Below are 25,054 nucleotides of genomic sequence, written 5' to 3'. Positions count from 1 at the left end.
CTACAGTGAAGGCAGGCAAGCATATCATGGTAGGAGCAGGTCGTGGAGGGAGCTGCTAACCTCAAGGCATCCTGGACGCAGAGATAAGAGCAGGCTGGGGTTCCCAATGTCCCCTTCAAGGACACACTCTCAATGACTTAATCCTACCAGCTAGCGTTCACCTTGTACAGTTGTTACCACCTCCCTCTAGCAGGAGACCAAACCTGCAAACATGTTAAGGGGCACAGTTGTTAAACCAAGTGTGACTTTTGAGTATAGGGGCGACTTTGAACACCCTGAAACCACAAGCATGTGAATTTGTTGGAATGACTTAACAGACTGCAGTCCAACTAATCCAACAATGGCTAGCAGTAGCTGTGAATGGATAGTCCCAGAATCTAATAGTTGCTCAGTCCTATGAGGCTGGATAGCTCATCCACTCTTCTGTATACACTGGAGTCCAGTGCCAGTGAAGGAATGGATTTTCTGGCAAGCAGGCAAAGAGTAAAACTTTCCTTCTTCCATGTTCTTGTATAGTCTTCCAGCAAAAGGTATAGCCCAGATTAAAGGTGTGTCTTCTTGCATCAAGATTTGGATCAAAGGTGTGGCGTCTATTTCTGGATTGTAGTTCATTCCAGATATTGTCAAGTTGACAAGAAGGAATAGCCACCCCATCCATTGAGTACAAATGGAACATGGCTATTCTGCTCTTGGGCAAAAGGCAAGAATGCTCACAGTTCTCTTCTGGGAACACATTGCATTTGCATTTGGCCTTTACAGTTCTGCTGCTTAGAAAACCACAGGTGGCAAATGAAAGCCACCCTTCTTTCAGCTTGTAGAATTGTCGGGACCACTCATGAATGCCCAGGTCAGGACCAAGGGGCTCTGGGCTTCAGGGTTGAAGAGACTGGCAGAACAGCCAAGTGGCTTCGCTTCTGCCCCACTACACAGAACTGACCGTGGAGACCTGGAAATACCCTCCATTTGCAGATAGCATTTAGTCACCCCAGAAGAAGTTTGGTGCTACCTGGCTGTCAGGTGGACAGCCGGAGAAGTGGACTGCCTCCAGACAGGCCCTTCAAAAAAAGGGACATGCTTCCTTAATTTGAACTGAACCATTTATCCTAAACATAAGCTGTACAACAGATCCAGGTCCTGAGATGGTGGCTCTTTGCTTCAGGGTTATGCAAGCGTATGTCCTGTGTGGCTCCACAGGGAGGAAAATTTTCAAACTTAGGCCTGCCCAGCACCGTACACACGTCACCCATGTATCTTTGTTTGGATTATTGTCACAGTTTCTTCCTCTGTAATGAGCCAGGGCTGTCGGTGAGTTGCTGGCTGGTTTTAGGGGCCCTGGGACTACTCAGAAATGTGCCTCGGGTTTGAAGGGGTTAATAAGTTGGTTGGTCTTCTTCCTTCTGTGATGGGTCCTGTCTGCCACCTACCTAGATTTTTGCTTTCCTTTCAACCCAGATTTGTCCAAGTCCTGTCAGCCACAGCATGATGTGGCATGCCTCTCTGCTCCAAGACTCTGACCCCTGCTTTCTTTGGGGGGCTCTTTGTAGTATCTTCAGATAGTTGTGTTTAAATTCTTCCTCGTTTCAGCTGTGGAACGCTCTGTTTTTCTAATATAGATGCTCCCCTTCTGATGGGATTATCTCTCGGTAAACCTGTTGGGATTTGGAATTACCAAAAAATGTGTTTCACATAGAACCTTAGAAGCACTCACCCCTTAGAGAGCCAGCTGTTTCCCCTGATGACAGACGCTGCAGCTGTGTATCACAGCAGGGTCCAGCTGTGTTCCCACTAGCCTACAAAGTCAGGATTCCAAGTTTGAAGTACGGTTTCTTTGTTGCATTCATGCTGGGATAAAGCCGGAAAGTGTCAGACCGTTACACAGAAACTATCCCAAAAACGTGAGGCAACTTTTCTTCTTCACCGTCATGGCAGCTTTTTTCATTGGCTGCTGTGTCGTCTTTGTCTTTTGCATCTTTTAGGTTACCAAAGCTCTTTTTCTATAAGCAGGGTTTTAGTATGCTATTCTCTCCACTTGGCACTGTTTGTGGCTTCATACTGGTCCAAGGGACCTCTCATATTCCCGGTAAACGTGCTGCTCCGGGGATGGTGTGGACGGTGATCTGATGTGTCGGATTTCTGCTGTCCTGACTTTGCAACTGGCAGTGGCATTTTGCATGCCTTGGGCTGTTTTTTGTTAAACTGCAGCAGGAATGGAGTTGGCTTCTTTGCTTACATCCCTGCTGAGCCTTTCTGCTAAGTGTTCCATTCTGTCTTCTGCGGCCCTGAGAACCTCGGTTTACATTGCTGGACTTGGGCACTCCAGATTGCGGTCCAAAAGAGGTGGCTTGGCAATTAATTCCACTACTTTACAAGTCATCAGCAGGGGACTGGGATATTCCACAAGGTTGGATTTTACTTGTCTCACATTTTGGCTTTTTACTTTGAGAAGAAAATCATAGCTCAAAGAACTTGAGTTGATTTACTGTACAGACAAATAAGAGCATAGGGTTTGAATTTCATGTGTGACTCTGGGTGACATTATTAAGGAAAGTGATTTGGGTGGGATTTCCCTGCCTTTTTCCTTCCCTGAGTCGTGGCTTTCATCATCTTAAAGCTTTTCTGTGGGTGTACCTGCACGTCAGCGCCTTCCACAGAGACTACCTTGTATGAAATTCTTGGCATTGACCTCATGTCACTAGGGCCGTCCTTTATCAATACCACGAGGAGGGCACGTCCTAAGAGTTACCTAGGATGTAGAAGAAGGAAGGGTCTGTGCTCATCTGTGCGTTTTCTCCCTCGCCACTGTGAAAGGACTCATGAAATAGTTGCAGGTTTACTGTTCAACACGTTGTTGATGCAAGTGATGCTCTTTGCAGATATTTCGTGTCCGCTGCTTAGATACAGAGTCAAGGCCTAACAGTTTTCTCTGTCAAAGGAGACAATGTCCCCTAGTGCGGGCAGGAACACACTCAGGTCTCCAATTGTGTGAAGTTTGTATTTGTGTGCAGTCTATAAAGTGTCCTTGTAACTCCACCTCTCCAACCCCAGGTTGTCTCCTAGTCACTATGTTGCGTCAATTTGCATGCTGAGTCCACCACGTCTGACCTGAGTGTTGAATTGCTCCCCCACAATCTGACGGGCTAGCAACTACAGATTATGGTGGGCTAACACGATGGATTTTATATTTTAAATAACCTAATAAGGTAAAGAACTACAGCACAGGAAATGACAAGGCTCTCTCTGTTTTTAGCTCTTTTAGACATCACTGATTTTGATTCTGCTTTTTTGCCCCTGAGAAGAGTTGAGTGGTTGGGAGAGCATATAACCCTGAAACTTAAAACTTCTGTTCTTTAGCAGTGCCCATAAAGTGCCCACTAGCTTAGTATTACCTTCTTTTGGCATCTCTGAACAATTCAGTCCTGAGCATTTGAGAAGTCCACCTATGTATCCAGGTAACTGCTGAGACTGGTTCTCATACTGCCTCTCTTTTCGCAAAAAAAAAAAAAGGGGGGGGGGTGGCAGGGTCCTCGGTCCCAGAGGAGAAAAGCCAGCATTCAGAATAAAGGAGGGAAAGACCATTCTGTGGCCCCATGTCCTCACCTCGGCTTTAAGGACATGGAAGTGAGAAAAAGCGGGTGTTCTGGTTGAGTGCATACTTCTGAGGCGGAAATGAATTTAGGGGGACAAAACAGCATAAAACATAGTTTCCCTTTAAGGCACAATCTCTTTCCCATGCACCTTTAAAACTTTTAAACCACAGCTGCCATGAAATTGATTTTTGTGGCATTTTCCAGAAATGTACCTTTTACTTGCACTGCAAGGCTTGCATATGTGCGCCCTCCTTTCTGTGTTACTGTCTATGTGGACCAGCTCATGCCTTCCTGACAGCAATTCTTTACTCACGAGATCTGTTGGTGTGAAATCTTCCTCCCATGCAGACAAGTCTTTCTGTTCCTAATCCTCCTCACGTAGAAGCAATAATGAATGTTTAAATTGTGGCTTTTCTACAGCTAAGGGGCTTTAATTCTGTGTCTTATTGATATGTTGGAGGACGTATCTTTTTTAAAATGAATATCTTTTAGGGCTATTTCCACTTGTACGTTTGGTTGCGGTCTAATTTGGAGTGTTAGAGAACTTGGTGTGCACTGGCTCTTCTAACCTGTAACTTTGAAAGAAACACACTCATGTTTGGAGACTTGATGAGCTTAGACCTTCGTGGCCTTAATTAAAGAACTGTTAGCTGATAAGAGCTTTTGCCTGCCAGGCATGGCATGAAATCACACCTGACCACCTTGGAGCCAGTCTAGTGGCTTTTACATTATGTATGGATGTCACAACAGATTATGGGTATTTCTGCAATAACATGTGGGCATTAATGTCAAATATTTTCCTTCTTCTGAATTGTAAGTCTGCCTTTTACACTCAGGATGTCACGGTCACAGAGTACATTACAATACTAGATGCATACAAAACAAGGGCTGTGTGTAAATTTGGTGCACAACGTATCAGTCATCACTAAATGATCAACATCACCTTCTTTTAAAGATGTTAGCATAAAAATTAAAACCAAGATTGAGAGAAAATCGCCTTACTATTCTAGAGCATTTCATCAAGAGAAAGGGCCTCGTTGGTTGTCATTGAGCACCTTAAAGTCACATTTCCCAGACTCCTGTTGCTTTGGTTGAGTCAGCTGCATGCCACAGAAAGCCCTTGTTGTTCATAGCTCACTGCTTGCTGCTGCCCACCTAAGGATGGCCAGCAGTGACTGCAGGTGGCCCCGTTAGATCCAGCGCAAAGGCCTCCTTGACTCATAAAGAAACTAGCTACCTCGTGCACATCTGCGGATATATTTTTGGTTTTATAGTTACTAGTTTATTTCCAGTTTATACTTAATAAAGATACATTTCTGAAATTACCAGTAGTTCTTGTGGTTAAAACATAACTGGTATTTTAAGACAGGGTTCTTCTGTGCAGCCCTGGCTGGCCTTGAAATGCCAACAACAACCCTGCCTTAGCCCCAAATTTTGGAAAGCTATATCAGTTCTGTTTTAGTATTGTATGTGTGGTTTTTCAGAAAAATTATTTAACTGGTATTAACATCATAGAAAATTCACATGTTAATGGGGCGCCACATAACATTTTGATTTGTGTATCGTATTCCTACATTTTGAGTATAAAATACAAGTGTAGTGTGAGCTCATGGCAGGGACATTGACATTCTGTTGTTGCCTTTGTGTTTTGTACTGATTGGGGCAGGAAAGGGAGGACGTTACGGCCTGTGATCGTGGTGTTTGGAGTGCTCATGCTCGTGATGGTGAATATTGTCTTGTTAAGCTTGTGGCTTTCTCGAGTAATGAAGATTGTCTTTTAACCTTTCTCTCATATATAGGTGGAAAGGATTGTTGACAAAAGGAAAAACAAGAAAGGAAAGACAGAGTATCTGGTGCGTTGGAAAGGCTACGACAGTGAGGACGACACGTGGGAGCCGGAGCAGCACCTGGTGAACTGTGAGGAGTACATCCTTGACTTCAACCGGCGCCACAGCGAGAGACAGAAGGAGGGGAGCTTGGCCCGTGCCAACAGAGCCTCCCCCAGCAACGCCCGGAAGCAGATCTCCAGGTCCACCCACAGCAACCTCTCCAAGACCACCCCCAAAGCACTTGTGGTAGGCAAAGATCATGAGTCCAAAAACAGCCAGCTGTTGGCCACCAGCCAGAAGTTCAGGAAAAACACAGCCCCGTCTCTTGCAAATCGCAAGAACATGGACCTTGCCAAGTCAGGGATCAAGATTCTCGTGCCTAAGAGCCCTGTGAAGGGCAGGACCTCGGTGGACGGCTTTCAGGGAGAGAGCCCTGAGAAGCTGGACCCTGTGGAGCAGGGTCCCGAGGACACCGTAGCACCAGAGGTGACTGCAGAGAAGCCCATTGGAGCTTTGTTGGGTCCTGGTGCAGAACGAGCCAGGATGGGGAGCCGACCCCGAATACATCCACTAGTGCCTCAGGTTTCTGGCCCCGTGACTGCTGCCATGGCCACAGGCTTAGCTGTTAATGGAAAAGGTGAGTGTCTAGGTGGGCTGTGATAGGCTGTGCTCACATGCTGGGCAGTGACCTAGAGAGCATGTGTCCTTCTCTAGAAGAGTTCATCTCTCATTCTCTGGGGAGGGGAGGCACATTCACACAGCTGTTTCCCAGGCCTTTGGGAGATCATGACGACTTCTTTCTTTCCTCAAAGCCTTTGGCCCTCATCTCAAATCAGCACCAGCTCTCCCTTTGTCACCACAGATGTGTGCAGGGTCTCCCCCTAAACTGCCTACGCTTGGTTTTGCTTTTTGTTTTCTTTTGCTTTTGTAGCCAACTTTATGAAGCCACCCGCCTTCCTACATCTCTTACACACAGCTCTGTTAAGGGATCTGCCTGTGGTCTCTCATGGGACCAGCATGCTCTCTGTTTGCCCATGTGAATCACCAGAAATGCTTCCAGTGAGGGTGTCTTCAGGAGTTTGGCCCCTTTCTTGATGTACATCTGGTCAGATCCTATCACATTTTGTTTGGAAGGGGAGCTCTCTCTGCACAGTACCAGTCTGTTAGCCTCTATCTCCTTGCTTCCACGCAGCCATGACCTTCCCGTTTTCCTAAGTCAGCCTTCCAGGGGCTCCTGCCCCTCGCTAATCCACACCTTAATGGCTGCCTGGTTTTGACCCCACTGGCCATTCTGGTCTTTAAAGTCTTAATCCTGTCTTCTTCTTGCCCCAACTTTCTCAGAGTCGATCGTGTATAAGGGACTGCTAATGAAGCCCAGAGCCTCAGGCGTGCCTTGCAGGCGCTGAAGTATCAAGTCCCAGTCACACTCTGCCGAAGCTGTTCATAGCTCTCTTGCCTCTTGCCTCTTGGCACCTGTCCATCTCACATAACTGGATAGAGTGGTACCCTCAGACCAAGCTAGTGAGTCTTCTCACCAAGTAGCAAGAACACTTCTGAATGCCCCTGGACCACTGTTCCACCATGACAGCACACCCTGGCCTGTCTTATTCATCTGCCTCCTGAACGCCACTTGAATTGCAGGCTCTACTCCTGGGCCCCTTTTAGCCTTCTTACAGTGGTCGCTGTGTGTGCACCCAACTCCCGTCTCGTAGACTAATATATCACACTGGTGTGGGATTGCTGGGGGCGAGGGGGAGGGGGGCAGCTGCTTAGCTCCTCAGGTAAGCATCTCATGAGCATTGCTGTCGATCCTGTCATGGTGTATGCAGCAAGTTTTCCTCTTGGTTTTAGCCCTTGTATGGTACCTCAGCAGGCTATTAACTAAAATTTGTTGTCTTGCCAACATCTTCCAGATACATATTAGACCCGAGGTCCTGCTCTCCTGGCTGCAAATCAAACTCATATGGGATGAGTGCTCATTTATGATTATGATGACGTTCCATAGCCAGGAAAATCATAGACATTTAGTGGTGGAGGAGATTATTAATTACCTGCTTCTGAGCTCTGTTTCCCATGTAGGGAATTCAGATCCAGAGAAAGTGAAGGTTCATAGAAAGAGCTGTAGACACAGAAGTAATCAAAACAAATGTCTCAGGTCATCTCCTGTATTATCCCCAGTGTCTCTACTAGTCAGGGGGCATCTGTTGTGTACTGATGACTTCAGGCCAGGCATTGTGCTCAGTTCTGGACAAGGACTAGGACAATGGCTGGCAAAGTGACAGCCTTTGAGGCCGACCCCACTCACCTCGTGGTTGTATATGGCATGCAAGCTAGGAGTGGGCTTCACTTTTCCTATGACATAGAAACCAAAACACGTGAAAACGTAAGAGTGATGGATGTCTGTACGTAAAGTCTGACCGGGACACAGTTGTGTTCATCTATGTATGGACTGTCCATGGTTGTGTCTGCTATAGGAACAGAGCTGAGTCCCCATAGGGCCATGTGCCGTAAAGTTTGCTGGTCCCTACAAAAATTCTTTTCTTAAAAATCCAATTTATTGCTATTTTATATATGTGTTTGTCTGCTTTTCTATATGGCTATCATATGCATACAGGGGCCCACACAGGCTAGAAAGGGTGTCTGAACCCATGGATCTGGAATCACATAGTTGTAAGCCACCCAATGTGGGTGCTGGGAATCGCATGGTCCTCTGGAAGAGCAGCAAGTGCTTTTACCCACAGAGTCACCCTCCAGCTCTCCAGTCAATCAACTGTTTACACACACTTTCACTTGAGCACCTCCTTTCATTTTAGTCTTTCTGGTTTTACTCTGTAGCACTCCATGCCCCTGAACTTATTATGTAGCCCAGGCTAGCCTCAAGTTCACAGCAATCCTCCTGCCTCAGCCTCTCAGGATTATGGACATGTTCCACTATACCCTGCTCAATGCCCCTTCTTTTCAGGTACACGTTTCCTTGTGGTACCAAGCATTACTGCTGGGTGCTGGTATTCTGACTGCATGGCCCCTGTGTCTTTAGCCCTAAGGGACTAAAGAGGAGCTGTTAATATGGAATCATAACACTTGCCTGAAAGTAAGAGGAAAGCTAACCAGGCTGTGAATCCATACCCTCGGGGAGATGAGTGCAAGCGAAGGCCTTCCAGTCACTCTCCTGAGACAGTGGTTGGCTTTGACTTGAATAATAGCCAGCTCCATATGCTAACAATGATAGGGTCTATTTCTGGTTTGATTTTTTTTTTTTTGGTGGGGAGGGGGGATTAGTCTCCTGACAATATTGTCTCATATTTCCTACTTGTGGAATGATGGAACAATCACGCATTTGAATTTGTGAGCAGAGAAAAAGTTACAACAGTTTTTAAAAGCAATTATTTCTTTCATAAAATTAATTCACTAGGTAATTAGAGCAAGGAATGATCTCTGACCTCTTAGTGGAGGAGTAGGTAAACACCTTACCTACATTAATGAGAAGCTATAAATCTACCTTCTAAGTCCTTGTTTTCCATTTAAAATAGTTACAAACCAAATGTGCATATGGTTATCTATACAAGTATTTGTGCATTAAAATGGCCCAAAGCCTCCCTTCTGATTCCTGTACTGTAAGCTGTTTTCGGTGGTAAATACATCCCTTGAACACATCGTTAATGTTTTGAACAGAAAGCTGGTTACTTTCCCAATGACTCAGTATCTGCTTACTGACATGTGTGAAGACCTGATACTATATTCCAGCACCCACCTGCCTTAAATCTCAATGCTGGGGAGGGAAAAACAAGCATCAGTGAAAGCCTTCCTCGTAAAATGAGGTTGAGGACTGGGGAGGTAGTTTATTGGTTAAAAAGAGTTTTGTAGGTTAAAATGCCTGTCACGCAAGTGTGCGAACCTGCTTTTGAATCCCCAGAACCCACATAAAAGCCAGGCACTATAGTGCAAGTGCATGACACCCAAGGACCTACAGTGTCTGTGGGCCAGCCAACCCTACATGGGCAGTGGGCAGCAAGCAGACAACAGAGACCCTGTCTCAGACAACATGGAAGGCCTGGACCAACATACAAGATTGTCCTCTGACCTCCACACACATGGCCATGTGTCCCCCAACACACATCACACAAGCACGTGCGTGTGCGTGCGTGTGTTCACCAGTGGGCATCTATTAGAGCCTTCTGTGTACCTTGTATGTCCCGATGCTTCCTCTCGCTTCCTCCTCACAAAAACAGCTACTTAACACGGAGACAGGTTGCAGAACTTAGAACCCAGTGAGCAAACATTTGCAAGTACTTAAACCTCCCAGTATGAGCTCCCAAACCTCATAACTGACGCCCTCCAGCAGGACATGTGATGCTCAGTAGCAGATGGGGCCCTTTGTTCCTTGTGAGGAGTTTAGTGTGCTTTCAAATTCTAAAACCAATTCTAGATAAAAAGTTAGTTATCCCCGAGAAGTCTTCAAAGTATGCAAATACAATCACTTTGCTTTAAAACTTAGAAACATGCACGTATTTGCCAATCAGTTATGTTGTAGCTAAGACTCTTTAGAAAGAGGGTGCTTGGATATATCTCACAGGCAGAGCATTTGCCTTACTTGAGCAAGCCACTGACTGGGCTTGGTCCTTGCCATGCATGTGTACATACACAGACAGAGAGGGTAATATCATTTCCTACTTGGAGGAGTGAAAATCCTTGAACATGAATGGAGGGCTGTTTCTTGAAAAGCATATACTGTATCACTATTTCATCTAGTTTGGATTTCTTTACAGTAAGCCAAGAACACACACTAACATTCCTAGGCATTGTGTGTGTATGTATGTATGCATGCATGCATGCATATGTGTGTGCATGCATGCATATGTGTGTGTGTGTGTGTGTGTGTTCTCATTTCTTCATACTTATTTGGATAGGTATATTTAGCCAGGTCTTCCCAAAACATGTTGTATAGTTTGATTGGAGTATTTAAGCTCCCTTGGAAATCCCATTCTTCTTCCCTGAAGTAGTTATGTTTCCCTATGCTCCTAGACTCTTCAGTTGAGCCTGAGACAAGTGAACTGAAGGAAAGGCATATAGACCATTTAACCAATCTTATGCACATGCCACAGAAACAAGGAAGAAGCCCGAGAAAGAATTAGGTGTAAGGTATGTGCTGTTTTAACAAAGGACAGTAAATTGTGGAAAAGGTGACACAGGAAAGATGAGCTTCTAGGGGTGGTGGCGAAGGTGTGAGGAGATAGATGTGTGTGCAGAGTGGCGCTGCTGTGGTTAGGCTGGTTTGGGCGCAGAGCACGGTAGGAATACCCTGCACGGGTTCACAGACGCACGGCCGTATTCTGATGCCTTTCAGGCACTTGGGAAAGATCCTGCCCAGCCCAGGTGGCATGCAAGGCCTGGCTGCCCACCACTTCCTCCTGCTCGGGAAGCAGACTGTGCAAGTGTTCCTCCCTCCTGGATCTTGAGTGTCTTCTGGTGTCTTCAGGGGTGCTTAGATGGGGCGTGCTTTCCCAGTGACACAACTTCAGTCCTCCTCTTGCCAGTCTAGAAACTGACCGGATGTGAACTTTTTCCATTTTTAGTTTATTATGTTTGTGTGTATGGGTATTTGCCTGCACTGGTGTCTGTGTACCACGTCTGTGCCTGGTGCCCTCGAAGGCCAAAGGAGGAACTTTTTTTTTTTTTTTTCCTGAAACTGGAAATTTACAGAGTTGCGAGCTTCCCCGTGGGTACTGTGAGTCAAACCTGGGTTCTCTCAGTGCTCTTCACTGCTGAGTCACGGAACTGTTCACCGTAAGCATTATTAGTGTGTCTCAAACAACTGCCTGTGTTACTACTCCAAGTGTCCCTGCTGAAGTGTTCAACTTTATATAGATTGGAGGTCATGGTGGTGGAAGGTGCTAGACCAGTATAGGAAATGCCCGCACATACACTCTTTACCCAGATTGCCCAGTTCACCTCTTGCCTTGTCTTATTCTCCTGCCAGTTAGGTACACGTGTGTGCGGGCACATTTCTTCAGCTGTCTGTGAGTTGGCGACTTGCTCTTATAAACTGGGGCCATAATTGATTGAGGAATTTGATGTTGCAAAAATGCCGTGAAAAAGCTGTCAAGATTGTGACTACTTGTTTACCTGGGTTTTTTGTTTGTTTTGATTTTTTTTTTTTGTTTGTTTGTTTTTCAAAACAGTTTCACTTGTAGCTGTGGAGGCCTGTCCTGGAACTAGCTCTTGTAGATCAGGCTGACCTCGAACTCACAGAGATCCACCTGCCTCTGCCTCCCAAGTGCTGGAATTAAAGGCCTGCGCCCCCACTGCCTGGCCAGACAGAACATGTGGGTTTGGCATGCACTACAGGCCCAGGTCGTTTACCTGTTCTTAAGGAATACTTTAAGCCACTTCACAGTGTTTGCCAGGGGAAGCAGAAAACAGCATCTCGCAGTTTGAAGTTTAAAACGGGAGAACTGACTATCTGGGTGTTTTTATTTGTTCTTCGCCTTATATCCATCACTGTTGGAAAACAGGAAGTTGGTGGCTTCAGGCACGTGCCTCTTCCCTTCCTCAGGAGCCACACTGTCTCTTCTGTGCACCTGAGCTGTCCTGCTGTGCAGAGGTCAGGCTTGTTCATGGTCCTTGCTACCCTCTTGTGGACGGGCCCTTCCATGGCAGAATATGGCCCCTTCCTTACAGGGCAGAAAACCCTCAGATTCATTTGCACCAATGAAATAGTTCCTTCCCGGTTTTGAATATACCAAATAAGACCAAAGGGTCTTAGTTTAAAGGTTCACAAAATGTAATTTAAAGGAAGTTTGGATTTCTTTGAATCGGATATAAAAACATAACTATATACTTTCCCTTTTGAATTTTGGATGGCACGGGAAAGTAGACAGGGTGTGTTTTCAAGTTAACTTCCCCTGTCTGTGGTACTTTCTTGATGTTTTATTATTTGCTCCTGGAACATGAGGACTCAACACCTGTCCTCAATCCCATTTGAACCTTGTGTCTTCTCATTTTTGCCTGCCTTCGGAGGCTTGAGTCTTGTCGCAGCCGTCCTCCGATGGCATCCTGTCTCAAGTTTGGGGTGACTGTACCCCCAGCTGTCCAACATGCTGTTCTGTTGCTGTTGCTCTGCTTACGACCCCCAGCACTGTGCTTCCTAGCTCAGATTATCTTCCTGTTATAGGCGAGACTGGGTGTGAACAAGAAGGTGACCTGATTAAGAGACTCCCCGGAGTTGGCAAGAAACTTCCACTCTCTGTTCTGTCAAGAGAGTGACAGGCAAGATTCTAATAAGCCTAATTTATGCTACCAGTAGATATTATATTAGTCAAGACTTTGGTCCCCCGCCTGTCTCAAATAAGTGAAACTTCTCGAAACAAGCCAATAAAGATGACATGTGTTAGCCATGTAGTCAGATCTGCCACAGCTGGACACAGGTCAGAGGAGCTACTAGGCCTCTGCTGGCCTCTGGGCTCTGTTTACCTCATTCAGACAAGCCCTGCCCTCTCAAGAGGAAGGAGCCACAGTGGTTGGTGCCCTGACCTCACAGTAGACAAGCCAAGAAAAACTTTTCTTCTTCCAGAGCTCCAAGGGGACAACTAACTTCACCTAAATTGTCTGACCTAGCAGGGGACTAGGGTGGTTTCCAAGGGAGTCTGGAGCTAGAAACAGGACAGACCTGAACTGTAGCAGTGAAGTCTTGACATAGTCACAATCAACAAGTACATTTAAATATGGCATTTTCAAGGGGCGAGATCATCATGAGGTTAAAAATTAATCATTTGACATACTTTCAAGTTATGTCATATTTCGGTGTTTAGCCAGCTGACTCACACAGCTCGGTCCTCCCAATATAGCTGTGCTCTGGACTCTGTTCCTGGTAGACCAGGCTCTGTCCATTTATTCACTATCTTTGAGTCCGTATTGGCTGTTCTTGTCCCATCTGTGGAGGATATACTCTGCCTTTACTTCCTTCCGTATATGACCTTGGGTATGCTGGCCTTAATCATAAATAAAGGGCATTTAAATATGTGCCAGGGTTCCCTGGAGGGCAGAGGTTAGAAAGTAAACCCCCAAGGTTATCTATGGATAGCGACATCTTAGGGTTGAGGGCTTGGATGAGACCAAGAGGAGTCTGGAAAAAATAAAATCGATGGGAAACGATCTTGGAAAGTCTGTTGTAATAGAACTGGCTACTGCAGCAAAGGTCCAGGGCACTCAACGTTCACTTTCTGCGTATGGATGCCAGAACATGCGGTGTCTTAAGGACTTTAGCAATGGGTGGTGGGACAGCTCACAAGCCAGGGCAGGAGAAATAGCTAGAGAGGTAAAAGATAAAGAGTTGGTAAGGATGTAGAGAAATGGGAGCCCCTAGGATGGCATGGCTGATAAGGAAACTAGCAGAGAGTTATTTATCCAAAAGAATACAGAAATATTTCTAGAAACCTGTATTCAGCAGTGACATCTGCAACAGCTGGAAGGCAGAAACAACTCAAGGAACTATGGAAGATCAAAGGAGAAGCAAGGCAGGGCTCTAACAGTGAGGCACTCGGCTTTACAAGAAAGGAAACGGACACACGCTGTGATGTGGATGAGCCTTGAGGACACTATGCTGAGTGAAATAAGCCAGTTTCTAAAGGGTATTTCCTAGAGAAATTGAAGGGTAAACTCAGGCGCAGAGAGTCAAAGGGGGCCTCCAAGGCTGTGTGTGGTGTGGGACGAACAGGACCTTACTATGCACTGGGGACAGAGCTTCTCTTTTGTGACAGGAAGAGTCCAAGGCACTATGTAGAACCATGTGACTTCATATAACACTACTGGACTGTGCCTTTAGTAACGTGTAACACAGAGCTAACGCTGTGTTTGGTAATGCAGCTGAAAACTGCACAGCATAACAACAGTGTGGTAAAGCATGTCAGCTGTGGCTGGGGATGCAGGCCATGATGGGACCTATGCTGAAGAGTCGGCATCTTGCTGCTGACCCTCTCTGCAGAGCAGCCAAGACAACACCCAGACAGAAGAATGACACAGAAGACCCAGCAATGGTGGGTGTATTTCCAGGGATGGAGAGAAGAGTTCCAGGTTGACACTTGAAGCAAGGAGGCTGAGCAAACAAAAAGCTTGTTAATGGGGACAGGAGCAGGGAATAGTTAAAGGACCTCCATCTTAAAACCTGGGTTTTATTTCTTAAACAAACAGACAGTGTCACCTTTAGGGTGGATGTCAGAGCCTTGGAAGGGAATTCAGACACAAACAGTGTGACTTCCAGCTGTAGCATTGGTGTCTTACAACCTGGGGCTTCTCCTCAGTGAGAGGGCAGACAACACCTATGGTGCAGTGATCACAGGTCTTGTTGTCAGGAGTCTAGCATGCTGCGTGTGCGCCATGCACAGAGGTACCAGTGGGAGAAGAGCTCGACTCCCCTTAAAGGCCACATCGTAGGTGACAGGCAGAGATGAATGAGAAAGAAGACCGTGACATGAGAACCTGAAACTCTGAGTAATGTTGAAATAGAAGACCAAAAATGGCTGAAGCCAACAGTCATGAGGAGGGCACAGGAACCACAACTCAGGCTTTGGCCAGGAAGTGGCACCCTTGGAGCACTGTGGGAGGTGTACGCTGCCCCAGAGGGCCAGGAGAGGAGCAGGTAGGAGATTAGGAAATTTGGGGGCGGACAGCAAAGTGTGAGAGAATGTTCATGAGGATTAGCATTAGGACACTAGATGCAAGCTCACAAATCACAACAGGTGTGTCTTCAGTTGGGAAGAAGATGAGAAAGGGACAGAAGCCGGCGCAAGAGAAAAGCGAAAGAAAGCATCGAGGGATAACGAGAAGGAAAAGCCAGAGCACACCCACGGATTACAGCCTTTCCTAACATCAAGAGCCCAAGGGCTGAAACTCATTGTGGAAGCGAAGTTCTGCTGGTGAACAACTCTAGTGGGGTCTACATATGACCCAGCAAGCCAAGCTGCCACCTAGGTGTGCTGCAGAAGGCAGTGTGACTCACTGGCACTGACAGGCAGGTGCCTAGGAGCATGAACCTCACCCTGCCTCTCACTGCCTTGTGATTTCTCCAGCCACCTGATAAATCATTCCCCACCCACCTTCTCAGGAGACCAGCAGTAACGACAGAAGCAGTAGTGATAAAATTCCTCCAACAGCTTATTCAGGCACACAGAAATATCTGCTGGGCACCTATTATGTGTAAACAACTGGAGTAACCAATGTAGGAGAATCTCAAACTGTTAACTGTTTACTCTGTTGTTTTCCCATTCCCATAGCCTTAAGTGTTGATGGATTTATGCATCTTCTAGGTCTTTTCTGTAGCAATACAGCTTATCCTGACAGTGACCATTTTAAGGTTTAACTGGCCCAATGGTTAGTTAACTAACTAACCAACCAGAGTTAACTAACTTTGGTCTGCTTTCTATACAGCACAGCAGAAGTAAACCCTCAAGAGTGGTGTGTAAGGTCTTATGTGTAAGGACTTTGGTGCCAAGCACATGCGGAAGGTGCTTGATGTCTTTGGTATCAATATAAACCAGGCACACGCTGGCATGAGTAAAACCACTTTTGTCCTGACCAGCATAAAAGCCCCCTCCTCTGACTCAGTTTGCAGGAACCCTCTGTTCTTGATATCACTGCTACATACCAGAGTTCTTACACCTCAGCCCTTGGCTTGACCTTGATCTACTGGTCTTCTTCCTGGGATTCATATGCCTTTTGCTGCAGTAGCCAGTTCTATAACAACAGACTTGCCAAGACCGTTTCCCATCCATTTTACTTTTTCCAGACTCCTCTTAGAGACCCACTCTCATCCAAGCCCTCAACCCTAAGATGTCACTATCCATAGATAACCTTGGGGGCCAGGCCATTCATGTGGGGGTTCTGTTTGCCACAGGTCACCCACAACTTGCCTTAAATTTTGGGGAGTATCTTATTGGGGTAGGGAAAGCACAGAGTTACTAATAAATAGCTCAGTCTGTCTGTCCTTGATTGAACTCGTTGCCCTTCTGCCTTTGCCTGCAGTGTGCTGGGATTGCAGCCGAGGCTCCCCTCCCATATGTGTATATGTCTTTTAAATGAAGTTAATATAATCCTCGTCCAGCCAGCCCCAGTGTGCCAGGGACTTCCTAACAGGAAAAACCAGGCTTGCTTGTTCTACTCCCTGCCACATAGCAGGAGCCTCACATGTATGAAGGTGAGAGGAGGGTTCTCACATATATGAACATGAATGGAGTGTCTTTTATGGCTCGCCTTCAGTGTGTTTTTATTTGCCCTGTTTTGAACATGGACACTGTCCTGTTTTACATGGGCAAAATCTAGGTAAAAGATTCGTTGAATTTAATCAAATGAAATTTCTAGAGCCACCCGTCTGACCATGAGCCTTTGCATCCTGCCCATCTCCTGCCAGTGATGCCCTTGAGGAGAGTCTTCTGTTTGCTCCCCAGGAGGCTGTGATCCTAGCAGAGCACACACTTTCTTCTTGCTTCTGTTCATGGCCTTGTGCTTGGGCTATATTTGTTGACATGGGTTTAACTCGCCTTTAGGCTCCTGTTAGCCATCTTTTGTGGTTTTTAAATTTCAAATTAGTTGTGTTGTGTGTCAGACACTGACAGAAGAGTTTCCCGAAGCCCTGAGTCCCTCCAGTGCACACACCAGCCACCATGTGCCCACTCTGTTGTCTGCTGAGTTCATAGCTCAGAAGCCATGCCCCTGCTTCCAGGAGTTCCTGGTGTTCAGCACACAGGCAGTATCTTTTGAGCGCAGGTCCCCATTCAGTGGCTGTGTAGTTGACACATCCACACTGTGCTTATCATGTGACCAGAAGCCACTCGGTCAGCAGTGCTGACAGGAAGATTCTGCAGTTGTGGGCAGCATTCCTTAAGGCAGAGCAGCATGTTGGACCACTGTTAAGGTAATCGTCATAAATGAACCCTGCACAGATTGGCGCATGGTGACATCATTGAGATAAACTAGCTGTATAAAGTAACAACCCTGAGTAAGTGCCCACCCTCCCCAGTGACACAGGTCTGACTTCCCCCTTTTAAGGTCATAAATAGGTTTTGTAGCACAAATCATAAAAACCCAGAGACAGAAATTAGGGTTCAGCCCCAAAACTAGAAAAGCAAAGCAGCCAAGCCACTAGAGAAGTCTTACCTCCACCGAGGCTGGGCGACCATAAACTAAACTGATGGCCTTATTCTCCTCTAGTGCTGTGATTAAGGGCATAACTCCCTAGCACTGGGATTAAAGTGTAGGCCACCACCACCTGGATTTGTTTCTTCATTGATCTTGGTGTAGCCCAGGGTGTCCTTGAACTCACAGAGACCCATTTGAGTCTGTTGCCCAAATCCTGGGATTAAAAAGGTGTGTGACACCATTACCTGACCTCTAGTGGCTTTAGTTTTCTTTGCCTCAGGTCTTCAGGCAAGATTTATTTATTAAAATACAAATAATATACCACTATAAGGCTCCATGTTGCATTCAGAATAGAAATGGTAAGAAACCTCCAAGGTATTTGTTCCTTTAGTTTTTTGTTGTTTACTGAGCTTACACATGGGATTACTTCCCATCTTCCATTCATCATGTCTCTGCCTCTGCTCCCTCTGGGAAGGCAATGCTGTATAGTCAGGTTTATTTATTATCTGATCCATCCTCCACTGTGTTATCTGAGTTATTATATGTAATTTTTAAAAGGCGGATGCATATGTGTGCAAGATCTTGCGCTCCATGTATTTGCGTGACCAGAAGGAGATATTAGATCCCCTGGAGATGGATATAAGGTGGTTTGAGCCCCTCCTATGGCCTCTATAAAAAGGCCAGCCTGGTTGTTAACAAGTATGTTCTGAACTAAAAGATCCTGACTTGATAAAGTAGGTAGGAGGCCCAGTGGCATGGGATTGAAATGATTATATATTGTGGACTCACTGAACCTGGCAAACGACAGACTGCTGTCAAATAAGAAGCTCTTAACTACCCCCAAACTAATAAGAATATTAGACACCCTCCCCTCCCCCCAAGCAGACCATGCTGAACTAGAGGGACAACGCAGCCCACCTGTCAGGTCAGGCGTGAACAAGCTTGAACATTCAGATAGATGCCATTCTTATGGAGCTGGCCTCTGAGACACACCTGCACTGTAGTGCAGACTACTTCCAGTTTTAGGAAACATTCTATCACCAGAGAGGCCACGCTTTTTCTGAAGTGGTTATGGTTAATCTTTAGAGCCTTGACTGGCATGTTTAGAAGAAATCTGTGAGGAGAAACTGCTATTTTTTAATAATAAAGGGGGACTCCTCTGTAAAGTTTGCTCTTGAGTGTTCTACCAGCCAAGCAGCCTATTCTGTGTGAGTTAGAATCTACACCAGGCAGACCGTCTATTCTGTGTCAGCTGAGCTCTGCACTGGGTAGTTGGTCTCTTCCATCTGAGTTAGAATCAGGATCCCCTAGAAACCCCAGAACTGCTGCCTGTGCATCAGATACCTTCCTATGCCTTTGTGTTGTGGTTTAAGGTACAACATGTCTGTGCCCTAGAGGCTTGGTCTGTTAGAAGCTTAGCTTTCAGGGTGGTGGAGTGGAAGGTGATTAGATATAGGGACCACCCCGAAAGATGAGCATACTACTTCTAGCAAGACCATGGGGGGGGGGGCTGGAGGGATGTCTCAGAGGTTAAGAGCATTGGCTCTTCTTCCAGAGGTGCTAAGTTCAATTCCCAGCAACCATATGGTGGCTCACAGACATTTGTAATGAGATCTGGTGCCCGCTTCTGGTCTGCAGGCATACATGCTGGCAGAAAACAAATAAATTAATCTTTAAAAAAAAAATAAAGACCATGGAGAGAGGGAATAAGTGTATCCCACTCTCCTTCATGCTCCTGCCATGGGGTCTTACCAGGTCGTCAGACACTTGAACCTGCAGAACTTCGAACTAAGTGACTCTCATCACAAAGTTCTCTGCCCTCAAGCATTTGTTACAGTAACAGAAATTGGGCTGTTAGAGTTTCGTGTGTGTGTGTGTGTGTGTGTGTGTGTGTGTGTGTGTGTGTGTGTGTAAATTCATGTGTTTGTGTGAGGTTGCCTGAGGAAGCCAAAAGAAGGTCATGGATTCCCTGGAAGCTGGTGGTTTTAGGTCACCTAATGTGGGTGCAGGGGACCAGTCTCACATCTCTAGAAGGGCAGTAATGCTCCTCACCACTGAGCCATCTCTGCAGCCCCTAGAGTCCATTTTTATAGTCCAATTCCATTGTTTCTCCAGTCCAGTGGAAACTCCTGGGTTGCTATAGCAATTGGAGCCTTGAAAGAAAATGACTTAGTCCTAGTAAAATCTTAGAATTATATAGTAAGGCGGTGTGGTTTATGAGGCAGGTTCCTACGGTTTTGATTAAGCGTTGTATTAGTAATGGGAGGAGTGTGTTTTGTCTGGTAAGGACGTGCCTATCCCAAGGATGAGTGCTGTGACTTTTATTGGATGTAACACACTTTATTGCCTGAAACTCATAATGAACTAGATAGAGATTATTTTTTTGTCTTGCTGGAGCTTGAATGATGTATCCCTCGGTAGCACTGTAACCAGAGTGTTTGCTGCGTCTTTGGGTGGTACTTGAGCAAAGTGTGGTAGATTCTTCCATACATGGTATCACCTCTAGACGTTAAATGCCATTTTGGTTTTGTAGCAATGCTATAAAAATATAATGTGAACATTCTCCTCTTGATAATGAAGATCAAGCTGCTAGGCACCTGTGCCCCCACGGGCTGCCTCTTTGTGTTTGTCTTGTGGTGATGCGGTGTTGACAGGCAATACAGTCGTGCCTGCCACAGAGCGCACCACTGGGTGTCTGGCTGTAGTTTCAGGGTGTGAGCCTGTGTCTTGTCCACCTAAAGGTGAAGTAGAAAACAGTTATTTTCCTTTTCCCTGTCTTAAAGTTGACTTTTTAAAGTTTAATTGGAACAAAGGCTTTATAGTTAGAGGAAGCTATTCTCAGAGTTGCTTACATTGCCTCAGCCTTTTAACAAGCGAAGAGGAGGAATTTAAAATAGTCTTTGAGTTCCATTTTGGTTTGATCTAGGGGAAGGGATTTTTCCATGCCAAATTTTGGTAATGCTTCCGCCAGGTGGTCTAAACGAATTTCATAATAGAGTTTTTCAGAAGGCAGTTCTGGCCATTTGGGAGGACCGTGCATGGCATGTGACCTAATTCTTGCATTCCCACCTTCTTACAAAGGGATTCTTGGATGCACTTCATGAGCAGTTCCACTTTGGGTTTTTCCTGCTTATGTAGTCTCTGGGCTGCTGTGACAGCCTGGGGTGACCCTTTTCCACAGCCTTGAGAGCTTCGGTGTCACTGTCTGAAACAACCATGTTAGAACTACTCTTTGAAGCCAGGTGAGTGCATTGGGAGGGCTGGAGGGCTGGGTTAGTGCAAGCACCCGGTGACACCCATGTCACCATAGTGTCTTCTGCAGAGAGCCAGGGAGACGGGCAAGCAGACGGCCATGCTGCTGCAGCTTAGCATTTCCTTGATCATGGAAGAAACGAAAGAAAAGCCGACAGGGCGGTGTGCATTCAGGGTGGTGCGGGTGCATCGCCTTCTCTGTTGTGGTAGACTGTTAATCTGGAATTGTGAGCCAGATAAACTTTTCTCCTCTCTCCGGCTTTGCTGTGGACATCTTGTGATGTGACTGAAAAGGACCAAGACGAGCACTGATTTTTGCAAGGGCTGGCATTTTAACATAAATGAAGGAACTGTCAGAAAGAAGAAAGGCGAGCTGACTGTCGGCACTTGGCGCTGGCACAGTTTTTAAGTGCTTAAAATTAATCTCAAAACTGGATTTCTAAGTTGCCCCGTGCTTGGTTGTGTGTGGGATCTGGCGAGCGTGGCTTTCAGCTTTTATGTTCCGTGTCTGATGCGTGAGTCTGTTTTCCGTCTTGGTTTCTGAGTTTCTTTTGTCCTCCGTTATGAGGCGCTCTGTTGATTCCCCCCTCAGCAGTTGCCAGTGGTGCGGGACAAGGGTCACAGCTGCAGGTTCTTGGCAGCTCTGTTTGATGCTGAGAAAAGAGCCTCAGCCGCCAGAGGCTGGGCGGCCTTGCAGTGCTAACCAAGGTACAGTTTAAACAGTGTAACTTTTTGGACTCCTGTGGCATGGTTAGGGACCCTAAATGAGAAACATCAAATAGACTAAGCTAAGTGTGTGATTTTAAAATGTGCACAAGAAGTATTTTGTTTTAGGCTCTAGTTTTGCAGAGCAAGCAGGCTCATGGTGAGGGTAGCATCATGAGGACCCATGTCTGGCGGCTCTCAGCACTCGTCCTTTTCTGGAGGCCATTGTATAACTGCAAAGGTTTCTCTTGTAGTCGGTGTTAACAGCACATTTTCATTGGGCCAACTTGTAGCGTGCATGTAGTTTTCCCCAGATTTTTGCATGCGTATACGTAGACAGGGCTTGAGAATCTATGCACTCACACAGAGTTAGATAAAGTCTGCACACGCAGGTGGTCATGCTCTTTAAGATATGTCCTCTTCAACGTGTGTGTGACTGTTCAGTGACAGTGGTAGGACTGGGGAAGTGAGTGAATTGGAAGAAAAGTGTACTAACATCTAACTAATACACTTCACCATTAGCATTGTAAACAAAATCATTGAAAAAGCTAATTACTGACCCGTTCTGTCAGGTAGAAGGTATATCCAGCCTTTCTGTTTCAGTGAGTGCTACTTCCATCTGTTTAGCTCAGGCTGAGAGCCATCCTTCCCTTCTCCCCACATTCTTAGCATTCACTCTATCTCCTGACCTGTGCTGACATGGCCTCCTTCTCAGCATTATCACCACCTAGACCAAGTTTTCGGCATCTTTGCTATTGCCTTTTCAAATGGTGTTTCATCTGGCCACTGGAAGGCGCTGCTGTCGATGTGAACCGAGTCACCGTCTTGCTTTAGGCTCCCGACGTCGTGAAGCGCTGGAGATCTGCGATGTGGTCTGCGGAACCCGGGGCTGGTCAGTCTTGCTTCAGTGACAATACTTCCTCCAGTTGAAATTGGCTGGCTTCTCTCTTACTGAATTTGTGCATGTGTTCCCTTTTTTTCTTCCTACCTTTCTAATCTAGTGAGCTCCATATGATCCTGGTCTCAGCCTGTCTGGCACGTCTGGAAACCTCCTCTGGTCTCCACCAGCCTCTTGTCTTCTGCCATCTTAACCATGCAGCTTGACAGCATCGCTGTTTGTTCGTCTAAGTTACAGGACACCAGGAAATTCAGCCCTGAGTAGGGTCAGCATTTGGACAGTGACAGCCGTGAGTGTCTGCATAGGAACAATAAGCTATAATGCTAATTTTCTTCCTGCCACTTCCATTCTCTGAGCAGACGTCATGGCTTTATTTCTGTGTTCCTGGCCAGAAGGTAGTGAATAAGAGAGTGAAGGATGGATGGACTGGCTGTGTGCAGTGAGCACTCTAGACTTAGGCTGTGCGTTGGGGCCTTTATGGAATGGTAATTTGATTAGGTCGTTGGGTAGTGTTTAGAGAACATTTCCAAAGCCATTTCATTGTATTTGTAGGGAGTGGGAAGGGCCTACATGGAGCTCTTCTGATTATAAGGCTATTATTGGCAGCTACTCCCTGGAGCAGGACACTGCCTGTAACTCCTACACCCCCTAGATACATAAGGGGGGAGGGGTAGCCATGTGTCTGCCTGCTTCCAGGTAAAGAGGGAGAAAGGCAGACACACGGGAGGAACAACCTTGGGGAAAGGGAGCAGCTGACACTATCAGGTTATCACGGAACAAGTAAGATTGGGAGACCAGAGCCTAGGGCTTTCCAAGGTCACGCTGCTGGAGTAGTCCTTGAAGTGTAGAAGCCAATGTGGGGGGTGGGGACCCAAGGAAAAGAACCACATCATACTTACAACTAAGAGGATGCCCAGCAAAGGTCTGAAATTACATGTTTCCTTACAGCCGGGCCGCAATCCTGTATGAATAGGAAGTAGAGTGGGCACAGCCAAGCCTGATCTTTATTTCCTCATTTTCAGGCCATTTTGGTGTGTGTGCGCGCTCACGCGCACGTGCGTGTCTAAAATTTGTTTTACAAGTGCAAAGTTAGTTTCATGATTCTATTTAAACAACTCTCTCTAGAGGTATAGTGTAACATAAATGAGGGATTATCCTTTGGGAGGAGACACTGAGTGAGCTGTTGGAACGTAAATATATGTTTGCTGGTTGCTAGATCTGCTTTTATAGGCTTAAAGTAACTTGAATATTGGGCTGACCAGAGTTATTAAATGTTCAGATTGAGTGCTCTCAGCGAAAATACCTTCTATGAAAAGTTATATCTTATGCCGGCTTTTTATATCTCAGTCAAGATAGAAACTCCTCAGAATTGTTGATTGAAAAACAAAAAAACTTAATCTGAGTTATTTTGACGTGTCTTTGTGGACATGCCTCCGTTAGATCCCTGGCCACCGAACACGTGGGGTTTTCTCGGGCGCTGGATCTACAGCTTCAACAGTGAGGGGCTGTTACTGCGGAGAGATGGCAAGGGCTGGTTTGGTTTGTCTTACGTCTCTGTGTGCACAAAAAGTACTTGAAGCAGTACTGTACACGAGAAGATTGTTGGATGGCGCACATATCTGGAGCGGGAACTCTGAGGATAGATGCATTGTGGGAAAAGGACAGGTTTATGCACACGCTGGGGAGTGGAGGTTATGGTCTTCCTTGTTCTCAAAGTACAGGAATGTTCATTTCCCAGCAGACAGCAGGGCGGGTGAGAAGAATACATTCAGCTAGGAAAATTGCCCATGCAGCCCCACCCTGTGAATCATTGTTGTTATTTGTTTTAAGTTTGTAGAAAACAACCATATTCAACATTCATGTTAGTGAAATCAGAGTCTAAATTACATAGTTTTCACAATGAATTTTTTTCAACCTAAAATTACCATTGTTTTCCATCATTCTCATTTTAAAGTATCAGATGCATTCGCGTGTATAGCAGCAGGGAGCCTGGGCCCAGGTGGTGGTTGTGTAGAGTGAACAGTTCAAAAAGGATTCCACTGTTGATTGAAAACCTAAAGATACTGAAGTATGTTTGTAGCAAGGACTCTATACCCAGCCACAGAGATGTGTACAAAGTACACATAACAGTATCATGTCAGCTTATGTGTGAGTGAGTTACCTGCTGAACTGGAGGTGGTTCATCCCTGAACAATAGTAATGGAGTCAAGCATCACTAACAGGTATGTCCTGAGAAATACGTTGGCAACTTACCATTATGTGAACACTCCAGGGTCATCTAAGTTCCTCTTGATGGCATCAGGAGATTCAGTAAAAAAAGCGAGGAGGATGATATTATGGCCTATATAACACTACAAAAACTATTAGAATGTGTGAAGCCTTGCAGAGTGGTGCGTACCTGGAGTCTCCACACTTGGGAAGCTGTGGAAGGAAAAGTGAACTACGTACCAAGACCCCGTCTTCAGAGCCCGTGGTATGGTTTTGGTCTTACACATCCTCCAGAGTGGGATAGATGACTTCGAAGTGGAAGCATTTGTTGCTCTTGCACCAACTCAGATTTGTTTCCCAGCATCCATGTGGTGGCTCGCCTCTATCCATAACTCCAGGTGGAGGGCATCCCTTGCTCCCTCCTGACCAGTGTCTGCTGAGGTAGT

At 46.0% G+C, this 25,054-nt stretch overlaps 1 protein-coding gene across 2 annotated transcripts in view; it reads left to right on the top strand.

Moving 5' to 3' along the window:
- The window catches only part of Cdyl (chromodomain Y like), a 131,190-nt gene that overhangs the window by 63,701 nt on the left and 42,435 nt on the right, over window positions 1-25,054 (top strand). Inside the window, exon 2 of one of the 2 annotated variants that reach the window (XM_050142366.1) lies at window positions 5,387-6,053. The exons of the other annotated variant lie outside the window; for it this stretch is intronic. Within the exon in view, the coding sequence (XP_049998323.1) occupies window positions 5,387-6,053 (667 nt within the window). The remainder of the gene's footprint in view (window positions 1-5,386; window positions 6,054-25,054) is intronic. 2 annotated transcript variants of the gene reach the window in all.

The sequence above is a fragment of the Alexandromys fortis genome, unplaced genomic scaffold (genome assembly GCF_014885135.2).
Source record: "Alexandromys fortis isolate MF-2015 unplaced genomic scaffold, M_Fortis_MF-2015_v1.1 scaffold_5, whole genome shotgun sequence".
Classification (NCBI taxonomy): Eukaryota; Metazoa; Chordata; class Mammalia; order Rodentia; family Cricetidae; genus Alexandromys; species Alexandromys fortis.
This window is presented reverse-complemented; position numbering and strand designations above follow the sequence as displayed.